The sequence below is a fragment of the Phacochoerus africanus genome, chromosome X (genome assembly GCF_016906955.1).
Source record: "Phacochoerus africanus isolate WHEZ1 chromosome X, ROS_Pafr_v1, whole genome shotgun sequence".
Lineage (NCBI taxonomy): Eukaryota > Metazoa > Chordata > Mammalia > Artiodactyla > Suidae > Phacochoerus > Phacochoerus africanus.
The window spans coordinates 2,095,225-2,108,229 of NC_062560.1; the positions used below are offsets into that span (position 1 = coordinate 2,095,225).

The window sequence follows — 13,005 nt, forward strand, 5'->3', positions numbered from 1 at the left end:
TAAAGAATCTGTCAGTTAAGCTCTTAAATGACCCCTCGTCCCTGTGGTGCCTGGAGGAGCCCTGAGCCTGCAAGGATCTTTTTTCTTTTCTTTTTTTTTTTTTTTAAATAGAGTTGATGTACACTGTTGCGTTCGTTTCAGGAGTGTAGCAGAGCAATGCAGTTATTATGTTTTTCTTCAGATTATAGTCCATAAATAGGTTATTGCCAGATACTGAATATCCAGGCCGGGGATTGAACCCTCAATACAGCAGCGGCCCAAGTCACAGCAGGGACCACGCCAGATCCTTCACCCGCCAAGCCACACAGGAGCGTCTCTGTTCTTCGTTTTTTCTTTTTAGGGCCGCACCTGCGGCCTATGGCAGGGCCCGAGCAAAGGGGCTGCAGCTGCCGGTCTACACCACAGCCACAGTGATGCAGGATCCAAGCCGTGTCTGCGACCTACATCACAGCTCACGGCAACCCCGGATCCTTCACCCCCCCCCCACCCCCCAAGCGAGGCCAGGGATCGAACCCGGATCCTCACGGCTACAATATCAGGTTCTTAAGCTGCTGAGCCACAGCGGGAGCTCCTCTTCCTCTTTGGTTCGTGAAGACCTGTGGGCGTTTGTATTCTCCGCTTTCACCCCAACAGTAGTAACGTCCCCAGGATGCCGGTCCATGGGGCAGCGGCGTGTGTGTTCGTTGCTGGTTCTAAATTTCCCTTCTTGGGGGTGGTGGCCGGGAGTCACGTCTCGCCCTGTCCCGTGGCTCTCCCTTCCGTGCGTGGGTGATCTGGCTTCAGCATGTTCTTTCTGCTTCCATCTTTCTGGAGCCAGACGCCTTCGAGCCTTGGAATGCTGTCCATGCTTGAGCTTCTGTGTGTTCTTTGCGCCGAGAAGCCTCTGGATGTTTCTTCCCCTCCCACGTGTGCCTCTTTTCAAAGTTGACCCAAGCTTCGGGCAGCGGGTTGGGGGTACGACTCGGCGAAATGCTGATCGTTGAAGGATCCAGAGACGTGCCATCTGCACAAGCCCCGCGTCCCAGGGCTGCGATCCCAAGCTCGCCAGCAAAGGGCTGCAAGGCTGGCTCTGCGCCCGCGATTGTCCTTGTCCGTCCTCAGAATTCCCTCCCTCTCTGTCGCTGGAAAGAAAGAGGGGAGTATTTATTATCCCTGTGTCCGCTTATATTTATTTCCGTTGTTAACGTGCATTTTTTGGTCTTTCTTTTTAAATGGAAGTAGAGGCTGTTCCCACCGTGGCGCAGGGGTTCACGAACCTGACTAGCGTCCTTGAGGACACGGGTTCGATCCCTCACTTCGCTCCATGGGTTAAGGATCTGGTGTTGCCGTGAGCTGTGGTGTCGGTCACAGACACGGCTCAGATCCAGCGTTGCGGTGGCTGCGGTGTCGGCGGGCAGCTACAGCTCCGATCCATCCCCCAGCCTGGGAACCTCCCTTTGCCACCAGTGCGGCCCTTAAAGACAAAAAAAAAAAAAAAAGAAAAGAAAAAAAAATTAGAGTTGCTGTACAGTGTTCTGATCTTTAGGTGTACAGTGAAACGATTCACTTCCACATATATATAAATCTGAAAAAAGACTATGCCTCAAAACATTGTCAATCCATATGTATATTCTTTTTTTATTATTATTATTACTCAGATGCATTTATCGCATCTGTAGTTGTCTAATGATCATCGCAATCCAGTTTCACAGGATTTCCATCCCACAGCCCAAGCGCAACCCCCCACCCCCCAACCTGTCTGCTCCGGAGACCATACGTTTTTCATTGTCCGTGAGTCAGCGTCTGTTCTGCAAAGATGTTCCGTCTGTCCTTTGTTCAGATTCCACTCTATGCATGTTCTTTTTCGGATTCTTTTCCACGATGGCTTATGACAGGGTTTTGAACGTCGTTCTCAGTGCTCTGTAGGAGGACGTCGTGGTTTATCTGTTTTATCTCCCGGAGCTTTCATTGGAACCATCAGGACACTCGTGCAGAGCTGTTAGCATGACTTGCCGTTGCTGCTTTTCCTGAAGTGCAACTTGGGAGACGCTCCCGCATCTAAAGCATCTAAAGCCGTGCCGGAGAGGGGGCTTATCAGGTCCTCCGTTCTTGTCAACTCTGCAGCCCTGAGTTCAGTCCCTTCCAAGGAAGGGGAAAATGTCACAACGCTCCACGTGGAATTTCTCTGTGTGTTCTTTGTGGAGAGACATGCAGGTGACAACACGGGCGTTTCCTCACTCCAGTTTGCCTCATCTTTTGGCGGGGGACCCAGATGTGTCAGCACTGACTGTTTGCCAGGCGCCTGGCTTTCTTTGTCCGTGAAATCAGGTGTCTGTGCCATGGGTTATTAAAGAAATGGAGTCTCAGAGTGGGGAAGGGATTTATCTGGCTATTTGTACATTTTTTTCTTAAGCGGGCGTCTGCATTCAAATCTAGAACATTCTGCCCCCCCCCCAGCCCTGACTGGAGAAGGAAATTCTGTATTTGGATCGTGTGCATGTTGGTGTGATAGTGCATTTACCTCGTTCACACTGTTTTTGCCTCCTAAACGTGGTGGTGGTGTTTTGTAGAGCAAAGCGACTGAAGGTGCCTTCATGATGGGAGGTTTCTTGGGCTCGCGGAGGGCTGGGTGATCAGAGCAGAGCAAGCGCAAATCCCCTGTCTCTCCTGTGTGACGTTGGCATCCTTAACCCGTGTCTCTGTCTGCAAATGGAACTTTTCCCCAGGCAGAGCAGGAAGCACACCCTCACAAGGCTGCTGTGCCAAGGAAAAGGCATGGTGTGGACGTTGAGGGGTGCACGTTAGGAACCGGGTTGGAACACGGAATGAAATGGAGCTGCTGTGATCCTGGTCTTTCGTCTCTTGGATAGCATGATCATTTTGCTTTCTCTCCGCATTCTTAGAGCTTTATGCTTGGATTTCACACCCATAATCAAGACTGGGGAGAACGAGCCGTATGGGGGGGGGGTTTGAAATGTATTTTGCGAAAGTACAGTGGATTCGCCACGTTATGTCCATGTCTGCTGTACAGCAAAGTGACCCCATCAGCCGTATACACACATGTGCCCTTGCGTGGTTTATCTTCCGTCCTGGTCTCTCCCAAGAGGTCCCAGTGGCTGATCCATTCTCAGTGTCCGGGTTGGCATCTACGGACCCCAAACTCCCCGTCCATCCCTCCCCCTCGGCAGCCCCACGTCTGGTCTCCGTGTCGGCGAGTCTGTTTCTGTTCTGTAGACAGGTGCATTTGTGTCACAGATTAGATGCCACCTAGAAGTGATCTCCGATGCTCTGTGTCTTTCTCTGTCGGATTGACTTCTCTTAGTATGAGAATCTCTAGGTGCGTCCCTGTGGCGGCACACGGCAGGGTGTCGTGTGCAGGAAAGAGCCCTTCTTTTACTTTCAACTTTCAAGCTGATTCAATAGAAAAATCAACATTAAAAAAAAAAAAAGCAACTTCATGAACATACTATCTTATACAGTAAAATTTAACTGAATTTCACCAAAAATGGCTTTTTTTGGGGGGGGTGTGTTAAGTTTTGTGCAGTTTTTACAGCAAAGTTACTTCTGTTTCTTATCACCCTCCTTTATCTCTGCCTCAGGACATTTGCACATGCTGTCCTGTTTTGCTCAGCGTGTTCTCTTTCTCACCCCATCTCCCGCTCATCTTCAAGACTTCATTTATGGGACGAGTTCCCGTTGTAGCTCAGCAGGTTAAGAACCTGACTGGCATCCATGAGGATGCAGGTTCGATCCCTGGTCTTGCTCCATGGGTTAAGAATCTGGCGTTCCCACAAACTGTGGTGTAGGTTGCAGGTGTGACTCAGATCCTGTATTTCGGTAGCTGTGACATAGGCTGGCAGCAGTGGCTCTGATTCGACCCCTAGCCCAGGAACTTCCGTATGCCACAGGTGCAGCCCTAAAAGGACAGGGGAGGAAAAAAGGTTCATTTCCCAAGTTACTCATTCAGGAGTGCTCCCCTCTCTCAACAAGATCGATCCGAGTTGTTAAACCTGCCTTTGACCCTCTGTTGTCTTCCTTGGCAAAGTCTCTCATGGATGGTGAGCGCATGGCTGTTATTTGCAGACCGTCAATCTCTGTCCTTGGACTGTAGCCGACGAGGGTGGGGCCCCTGCGGATAGCCCACACCCCTGCCCATCTTCCCAGCTTTCCATAAATATCCAGGAATGCACTCACAGCTGCCTCAGTTAATGCAGGGATTAATAGGACCTTCTCCAAATCGGGAAAGCTGGGGTCAGCGATCCAGAGCTGGGTGTATGCTCACACTCAAAACCTGTGTGTGAGGTGGTTTTGGACACTGCAAGCCCAGGATAAAGAGTCACTGATGCCTCTCTGGCCCCTGCACTGGGGGTCAGCCCAGCCTCCCATACGATTTGTGCTGAGTGTTTGCAGGGAGGATGGTCAACTGAGTGACCACGTTCACGGTCAACTCTGGCTGACATCCTTTCAGTTACACCCCTGGAGCCTTTGGACTTGGATGGACTCCAGCCTGGGGGCCCAGGCTGGCCTCCCAACCCTGAATCCATCAGGGTGGGCTCGCAGCTGTCACTAAGTTCCCCCCCAATACACACGTCTGTTTCTTGTCTGTGTCCCGTTTAGCCGAGTTGGCAAAGACACACTCGGCTCCACACCGTCATGCAGGGATCCAGGATCCTGCCATGGCTCTATTCTGTCACCTTCCAGGGTAGCATTTTTCCGAGGTGGCTCCGTGAGAGAGGATTAGGGTCCCGTGGGGAAGCCATCCATTGCCTGTCATGCATGATGTGGTCACCTGTGCCTCTGGGATGGACTTTGCTGGGTCTGGTCCTTGGGAGAGCTGAGAAAGCAGCTGCTGGAATGACTTTCTGTAGGGTTCCACTTGTGGATTCTAGCTGGAATTCGGAAGATGTTGGACATGGGGGGCACCTTGCTCTTCACCTGACCTGTGGGGACAGAGGGTAGGAAAAGTGTCCCCATCTCACTGCCCAGTCTGGCGTGACTCACAGCGCATCTCAGTGCTGTGGGTGAGAATTCATCACACCGCCCTGCTCAGGTGCCAGGCCCCTTGGGGGTGAGCCAAGAAGCAGATGCCAGCGTGGGCAAGCAGGGCGCTCTCAGTCCCAGACCTGCTCCTCCTCCAGCTGTACTGGCATCATGGAGGCAGGAAGAAAAACCTGGGGGTATTTTTAATTTTTATTTTTTTATAATGACTTTTATTTTTTTCCATCATAGCTGCTTTGCAGTGTTCTGTCAATTTTCTACTGTACCGCGTGGTGACCCAGTGACACATACATGTGTACATTCTTTTTTCTCCCGTGATCAGGCTCCATCATCAGTGACTAGACTGAGTTCCCAGTGCTACACAGCAGGATCTCATTGCCCATCCACTCCAAAGGCAATAGTTTGCCTCTGTGAACCCCACATTCCCCGTCCATCCCCCTCCCCTCCTCTCGGCAGCAGCCACAGGTCAGTTCTCCCAGTCCGGGAGTTTCTTTTCTGTGGAAAGGTTCATTCGTGCCCTGTATTAGAGTCCAGATATACGTGATATCATAGGGTATTTTTAATGATGGACCTGAAGCTCTGTCCTAACTTACATTTGCTCTTTTTTTTAGATGCTAGGTTGGCCTGAAGTGGAAGCTTCTGCTGGAGAGCTGGGTGACCCTGTGTCACCAGCCTCCCCCCAGTTTGCAGACCTCACAGAGACCCCAACTGGCTCGGTATAACTCCTTCCTACCTCTTGGGCACATCCTGGGTGTCTCTGTGCACCTGTGCCCACTGGCCCCTCTCGCCTATTGCTTCTCCGCCCCGTGACCTTTCTGAATGGCTCTTCCCCTTGTGTGGCAGCGAGTGGGTGTCGTTTCCAGGGGGCTATGAGCCCTGGCTGCCTGCTCTGCCTTTTCCCTCCTCCATCACTGGGCTTTGTGTCCGTCAGTCAGTCATTCTCTTATTTCTTGCTTTAGGGAGCATCAGACAGGAAAGAGATGCAGTGTCAATACTGCATGTACGTCTTCCTGAATTTTTAAAAAAATTCACGGCGCGACATTGAACCCATGTTTCTTATCAGTATTTGGGGATTTTGACTGTGCCTTTTTCCCCTAAATTTGCCTTCCTGAATCCGGGCTTCCGTGACTGTGCATCCCCCAGAAGGTTGAACCCACTCTTAACTCTCGCTGCAAGTCAAATGCTTCCAGAGACGCTGGCTTTCAGCACGTTGAATCCGTCTCTGAGCCAGGGAGCAGTGGGCGGCTGGCGGGACGTGCACAGCGGTCTCGGCTCAGGGGGTTCTTGGGCCCAACCCACCAGTCAGATCTTATTCCCCCGGGAAAAGGCATTCGCTGTCATTTCACTTAAGGCTGCGGAGCTCTGAAGCCCCGCAGCCGACTAACCAGGAAACGGTTGTGTTTGCAGCAGCCAGCGGATACGGCCGAAGGCGGCCCCTCTGAGGAATCCTTGGAACCAAGCCCGGTGCCCCCTGTGGATGTCACCAGGGACCCCAGACTCCAGGACGCTTTGGAGGTGGTGTCCTAGCCATTTGCTTGGTCCAGCTGCCCTGATGGATGCTGTGCGCGATCCGGGGGGCCGCCTCTAAACGTGCACCTGCCATCACTAAGCTTCGCAGCCTCCCTGATTGAGATGCGCGTGCGGCCGCTTCTGCTGCTTAGAGCCATGTAGCCTCACCCTGGCGTGTGCCTGCTGCGGTGGCCGGTCCCCGCTCCTCTCTGTCCTCAGCTCTGATAATCACGGGCCGTCCTCTCTTTAAACACTGTTCTACCAAAGTTAATTGAGGTGACGGGGCTGTGCTGTGTTTTCCTGCAGAGTCAGCATGGAAGCAAATATCAATTGTCTCAAAAAAAAAAAAAATAGAACCTAAAAGCTGGGAAATTGGGGGGTGAATATTTTCATCCAAATTGAGCATGTGTCGGGGTCTTCTTGAAGAAGGAAGAGAAGGATGCTTTCCTCCTGACCCTTCCTCTTCCGGATATTACGGTGCTAAACCGCAGTCTCTCTGATGATACGTTTCCTGCAGGCAGTTGATAATTTTTCTCTCTAACAACAATCTGATAACAGCTTCTGATGTTTAAGCAATAGCCAAGAAATCTCTAGAGCTGGGTGTTGGGCTTAGGATGAAAATTAAGGAGTTCCCTTTGTGGCTCAGCGGGTTAAGAATCAGACGTAGTATCCATGAGGATGCCGGTTCCATCCCTGGCCTCGCTCAGTGGGTTAAGGATCCGGCGTTGCCGTGAGCTGCGGTGTAGGCTGGCAGCTGCATCTTCGATTTGATCTCTGGCCTGGGAACTTCCATGTGCCACAGATGTGGCCATAAAAAGAAAAAATTAGTTTTTGGTTTTTTTTTTTTTTTTTTTTGCATTGTGGCTTGGTTTGTGGAGGCTGCTATAACAAGAGTGAGGCTGCTTCCTGGTTCCTAGATAGCATCTTCTCACTGTGTCCTCACAGGATGGAAGGGGCGAGGAGGCTCCCAGGTGTCTCTTTTCTAAGGGCACTGATCCCGTCCTGGGGGCTCCACCCTCGTGACCGCCTCCCCAAGACCCCACTCCCCCAAGGCCCCACCTCCCCAAGATCCCACTCCCCCAAGGCCCCACCTCCTGTCACCATCCCCTCGGGGGCTAGAATTTAACCTATGAGTTTGAGGAGGTGAAAACACACATACTCAGTTTATCGGAACAGATATGTAGACGCTGGCTTCCTACATAAACAGGTGTTAGTTTGCATGATGCATTGACCAGAATTTGTGAATTTGCTTTTTGTCTCTTGCTGGTCAGCATAGCACATGCCAGATGCTCTATCGTGAACTTAGGTCTAGTGCTGCTCGTGGAGGGGTTCTTCTGAAACGCCGCTGTGCAGCCTGTGGCGTGGGAGCGCCTGCATGCGTTCAGCCCCTGCATGGTGGTTGTGGGCTCCCGGAGGAGGTGCAGAGTGTCTCGGGGGTGACACGGGGTGAGTGGGAGTCTTGTTGGGCAGACCTACCACTGACAGCCCAGCCGCGATGTGAGCTTGGGACCATGGGTGAGCGCCTGTCCTCTGGACATCCGTGAGGTGGAGACAATGTGCCCACCTGGGAGAGCTGGCTGAGGACTCGACCAGGGGCTGGTGTGGAGGAAATCCTGGTGGGGGCCTGGCTCATAAAGATAAACTCCCGTCCAGAGTTTCCTGGTGGCCTAATGGTTAAGGATCTGGTGTTGTCACTACTGTGGCTTAAGTCACTGCTGTGCGAGGGTTTGAGCCCTGGCCCGGAAACGTTTGCAAGTGGCAGGCACGGCCAAAAAAAAAAAAAAAAAAAAAATCTAGGAACAAGGGAACACAGGTACTGTTATCTTTTATCAAATTTCTGGAAAAGGAGGCAAAAAAAAGCATTGTCTAGTAAGAAGGTTCTATTTATTTATTCACTTACTTATTTTGGTCTTTTTAGGGCTGCACCTGCAGCATATGGAGGTTCCCAGGCTAGGGGTTGAATTGCAGCGCCAGCCGCCAGCCTACGCCGCAGCCACAGCCACGCAGGATCCGAGCCACATCTGCGACCTACACCACAGTTCGTGGCAACGCCAGATCCTTCACCCACTGAGTGAGGCCAGGGATCGAACCCGCATCCTCATGGATCCTAGTCGGGTTAATCCCTGGTCCACGACGGGAACTGGGAGAAGGTTCTATTTCATTCAGCGTGTTTTCTCCTAAATCGAAGGTCTGCTGTAGTCAGCAGGGCCGTGGTCCCCCCTCAGCCGTGAGTCTGCGGAACGGAATGCCAATCTGGGCGGACGCCTGGCGTATCGCTCAGGGTCCGAGGACAGTTTTTCTGAAGCCGTCTCCCGTGGGCTTGTGTTCCTTAGGTCGCCCTGGCCGTCTCCGTCTCCGCGCTGTCCATCCAAGAGAAGGTGAAGGCGCCGAGTCCCGAGGAGGAGCGCAGAAAGTGGGAGGAGGGGCGCATGGATTACCTGGGGAGGGACGCGTTTGCCCGCATTCAGGAGAAGCTGGACCGCTTCCTGCAGTGACCCGAGGGGCCCTGCCCCGCGAGCATCTCCAGGCCCCGCCCAGGGAAGGCTCTTCCGTGATGCGCCTCTGCGGATGGCGAGGCCGCCTGTCCATCCCGCGGTCCATCCAGAAGCCACTCGAAGCCCCGCCCACGGGGCCTCCCTGGCTCTCCCGGGACGTCACGTTTCCTTTCCGACGTGATGTGTCGGCCAAAGGGAGCAGGAGTAACCTTCTGGTCGACCCCGGACATGGTTCTCTGATCTTGCTCGAAGCAGCTCAGAAATGCTGCCTCCGCCCCGTGCTGCTGTATCCATCCTACGTAGGGTTAGATGTCACTGCACAGCTTCTGTCCCAAAACTCAGGACACTAGTATAGGGACTGTGTGTCCTGGGATCCCTCCGGGAGGACAAGCCCTTTCCTTTAAGACAAAGTCAGTGTTCAGTCTTGAGGGTCACTCTGGTTTAGGCTTTGCAGAAGGTGGCTGAGAAACAGCACGGTGTGGTGTCTCTTGCACAAAACCCCACAGGACTTCAAAGGGCCATTGCCAGAGGCCCCGTGTGGATGAGCCAGCGGTATTTGGAAGGAAGATTGTAGCTGCCTGGGGGAGGTAACGTCTCCGACGCTGGTTTACCTACTGGTTTAGGAGAACCAAGGGTTGACACCGAGGGATGTGTGATGGCGGGGACAGGTCACGCTCAGTACCTGGACTTGGAGGGGCTGCCTGTTTCGAGGCAGGTGTGTCCAGGACGCCGGCCTGCCCTCTGCTGGGTCTCACTACCTCTCTTTGAAATACCGTGAGGTGGCATCGTGCTCTCCACGCCACGCCAGCGCAGCTCTTCGGGGCCAATGCTCCGTTTTGTGACACTGGACACTTTATTCTACCTGAAAGCCTCACCTTCAGAAGGGTCCTCGTCCTGGGAATGAGAGCGGTATGTAGGGGTCTCTCTAAGGGTCACCCTCGGTGGCCGTCACAAGGGTAATTAAAGCTGGACGTCGCCCGCTGTACTAAAGAGAAAGAAATCTAGTTTTCTTTGGCTGTAGCTGCAGCGTGCCGTAGATCCCTGGCCAGGGATTGAACCTGCACCACAGCAGTGACCATGCTGGATCTCCACCCCACTGAGCCACCAGGGAATGCCAAGAAATGCAGTTTTTGTAATGTTTGAATGGTGTATTTGTCATGTGTGTCCTGTGGAAAGTCACGAGGGCATAGGGTTGGAAGAAAGTTGAGGCAGCTGTGGGCAGGGCGTCTGGCCCCATCGTGTACCCCGCAGACGAGGCTCGCCCTCTGGGTAAGGGAATCTTCTTGAAGGTTTGGTGCTCGACGGGGCAGTCGCTTGTTCGAGGTGAGACCTCTGGAGGGGTTGTTTCTTTTTATCAATGGCTGGTGAATGGTCTGTAGTCCTGGCTGGTTTCACTCATATGATGCGTCAGGGATAGTCGGAAATAGCCATAGCGATAGAGCCTCGGGTGGGTTGGATGGGGTAACCCCAGAATAACCTCAGAGGAACCCCATCAGTCTGTTCCTGAGAAGGACCATGTGCGCTCTGGGCCACGGTGTTGGACTCTGACAAACAGAAGTCTGAGTCTGGCATCCAGATGTGCGAGAATTCCAGGCAATGAGCATTGGAGTCCCGTCCAGCTTCTCTGGGAAGAGGATGCGTGCTTAAGGGCGATGACTCACCAGCTGAAGGTGGACGCTCGACCTCTTGTGCCTTCTAGGGTCTGTCCTCACGTTTGGATGACAGCAAATGTATTGCAATTAAAATTTTAAAATGGTGATGGCGTCTCCTTCTGGTGTGTATTTGTGTGTGTTCTGAGCCATTGGAATAATAGGTATAGGAATGTGAGTGGCTTTGTCCTATTATAAATTTAAACAACCAAATGGGTTTTTCAGACTGGATAGTAGCAGTGAAACGAGTAGAACTGTTTACTTCTTAACTTTAGAAATCTGGTGAGGTCTCTCTAGGGATGCTGCTCACTTCCTAGCTTTGTCTTCTCCATTTCATCCACCCACCCACCAACCCATCCATCCATCCATCCATTCTTCGTGTATCCATCCATTCTTGCATCCATCCATTTATACATCTATCCACCCAACCATTCATCTATCCATCCATCTATCCATCCATTCATCTATCCATTCACCCACCAACCCATCCATCCATCCATTGTCCCATGTATCCATCCATCCATTCACTGTCCATCCATCCATCCATCCATCCATCCATCTATCCATTCATCCATCCACCACCAACCCTTTTATCTATCCATTCTTTCATTCATCCATCCATCCACCCAACTCACCTATCCATCCATTCTTCCATCCATCCTTCCATCCATATATCTATCTATTCATCCATTAATCCATCCACCCACCCACCAATCCATACATCCATCAATTCATCCATCCACCCACCCACCCATTCTTTGATCCATCCATCCATCCGCCTACCAACCATCCATCCGCCTACCAACCATCCATCTATCCTCCATGTAGTTATTGAGTTCTCTCCAAATGGCAGACACTCGGACATGTGCTAAATCAATACATGAGAACGTACAAGAACCTACGCAAACCTGTACTGGCTTGTAAAGACACTAAAGAGAAATATTGTGATATTATTGCCTGAAGAATGCTGCTGCCAGACGCCGTGCTGCGTAATGTCAGGACTACAGAACTGTATACGCTGAATTCCTGAGGGATGTGATTTGACCGATACTATTTCTAATATTTTGGTACGTAGAGTTTTTAAAAAAAGCATTTCATTGTTCTATAAACATCCAACTTGGCGGCGGGGGTGGGGTGGCCAGGATGAAACGGCATGGGGAGAAAAGCGTTTCCAGATGTGTTGACCTGGGCAGGTGGCTCTTGAGGAACCCAGCATAGTATTTTTGTTCCTCGAAGTTGCTGGGTCATATCCTGGTGGTTGCAGGTACCTGGACTGTCCTAAGGCTAATGCCTTTTGATGTGGAACCATGATTAAGTTGGAGTTAAATGGAGTATTTTTAGCCACCACCCCTGGATTAGGAAAAGCAGACACGTTCTCGTTCCTGATTTCCTAGCCCTCTGCTCTTCACAGGGCAACGCCCTTTGTACCTTTCTGCCTTCAGCTTCAAAACTAGATGTTGGGCATACCAACGCTGTCTGTCATCCTAAGAGACAACAATGGAATCTTCTTCTTGGCACGAACATCTGTTGGAAGCGTTTGATGCAGCTCCAGTGTATACCTGGCGTGCAACATACGCTTTGCGGATAATAACACATCATAAAAACGTCTTTTAAATTTAGTAGGAAGTTCATGTGGGGGCTCAGCAGGTTAAGAACCCAACACCGTGTCCATGAGGAAGAGGGTTCGATCCCTGGCCTCGCTCAGTGGGTTAAGGATCCGGTGTTGCCATGAGCTGCTGTGTGGGTCCCAGATGCGGCTCAGATCTGGTGTGGCTGTGGCTGGGGTGCAGGCTGGCAGCTGCAGCTCCGATTCACCCTCCAGCCTGGGAATATCCTTATGCCACAGGTACGGCCCTAAAAAGGAAAAACATCCCCCCGGGGGGGGGGGAGGAGGAATACATTATAAAGAGGAGCCTGGGTAGCGAGGCAGGTCCATTAGAAGCCTGGAGCGCAGCTGGGTACCTGTGGGACATTTTAGCTTTATGACCTTGAGAAAGCTGCCGTGAATCAGCTTAAGTTCACGACAAACAGAATTTCCCGAAAATCTCTGTGGGTCCCCCAGCACGTTAAGGTGGCCCAAGAGTTTGCATCTTCAGAGGACTCAAGGGCCTGCCTCGTTTGCCCGGTGGGGTTTTCGACCCTCACCCCGTTCTTGACCTCCTTTCTGACCCCTGGCCTCATGCAGCCCAGGTGCCTGTGTCCCTTGGCCTCGTGGTGTCCTTGGCCCCAAGGACAACCTGGGCATTGAGATCGCATGGAGATTTGTGCATTTTGAGGGGGCTCCCCTCTCGGATGTTGGGTGGATGGGGGATGGAGTCAGACAACACAGGCCAACAGGAATTTGTAGCCGAGCGTCTGTGGCGCATCTGGGGAGA

The 13,005-nt window shown here is 52.0% G+C and overlaps 1 protein-coding gene across 7 annotated transcripts in view; it reads left to right on the top strand.

The window, feature by feature from the left end:
* Nucleotides 1-10,740, top strand: part of GYG2 (glycogenin 2) — a 36,130-nt gene extending 25,390 nt beyond the window's left edge. For 5 of the 7 annotated variants that reach the window (XM_047764882.1, XM_047764880.1, XM_047764879.1 and 2 more), the window contains exons 9-11: nucleotides 5,589-5,693; nucleotides 6,385-6,492; nucleotides 8,820-10,740. In XM_047764882.1, coding sequence (XP_047620838.1) covers nucleotides 5,589-5,693; nucleotides 6,385-6,492; nucleotides 8,820-8,981 — 375 coding nt within the window. In that variant the 3' untranslated portion in view covers nucleotides 8,982-10,740. The remainder of the gene's footprint in view (nucleotides 1-5,588; nucleotides 5,694-6,384; nucleotides 6,493-8,819) is intronic. The other 2 variants (XM_047764883.1, XM_047764886.1) reach the window with 2 other exon arrangements.
* Nucleotides 10,741-13,005: the final 2,265 nt, after the last annotated feature.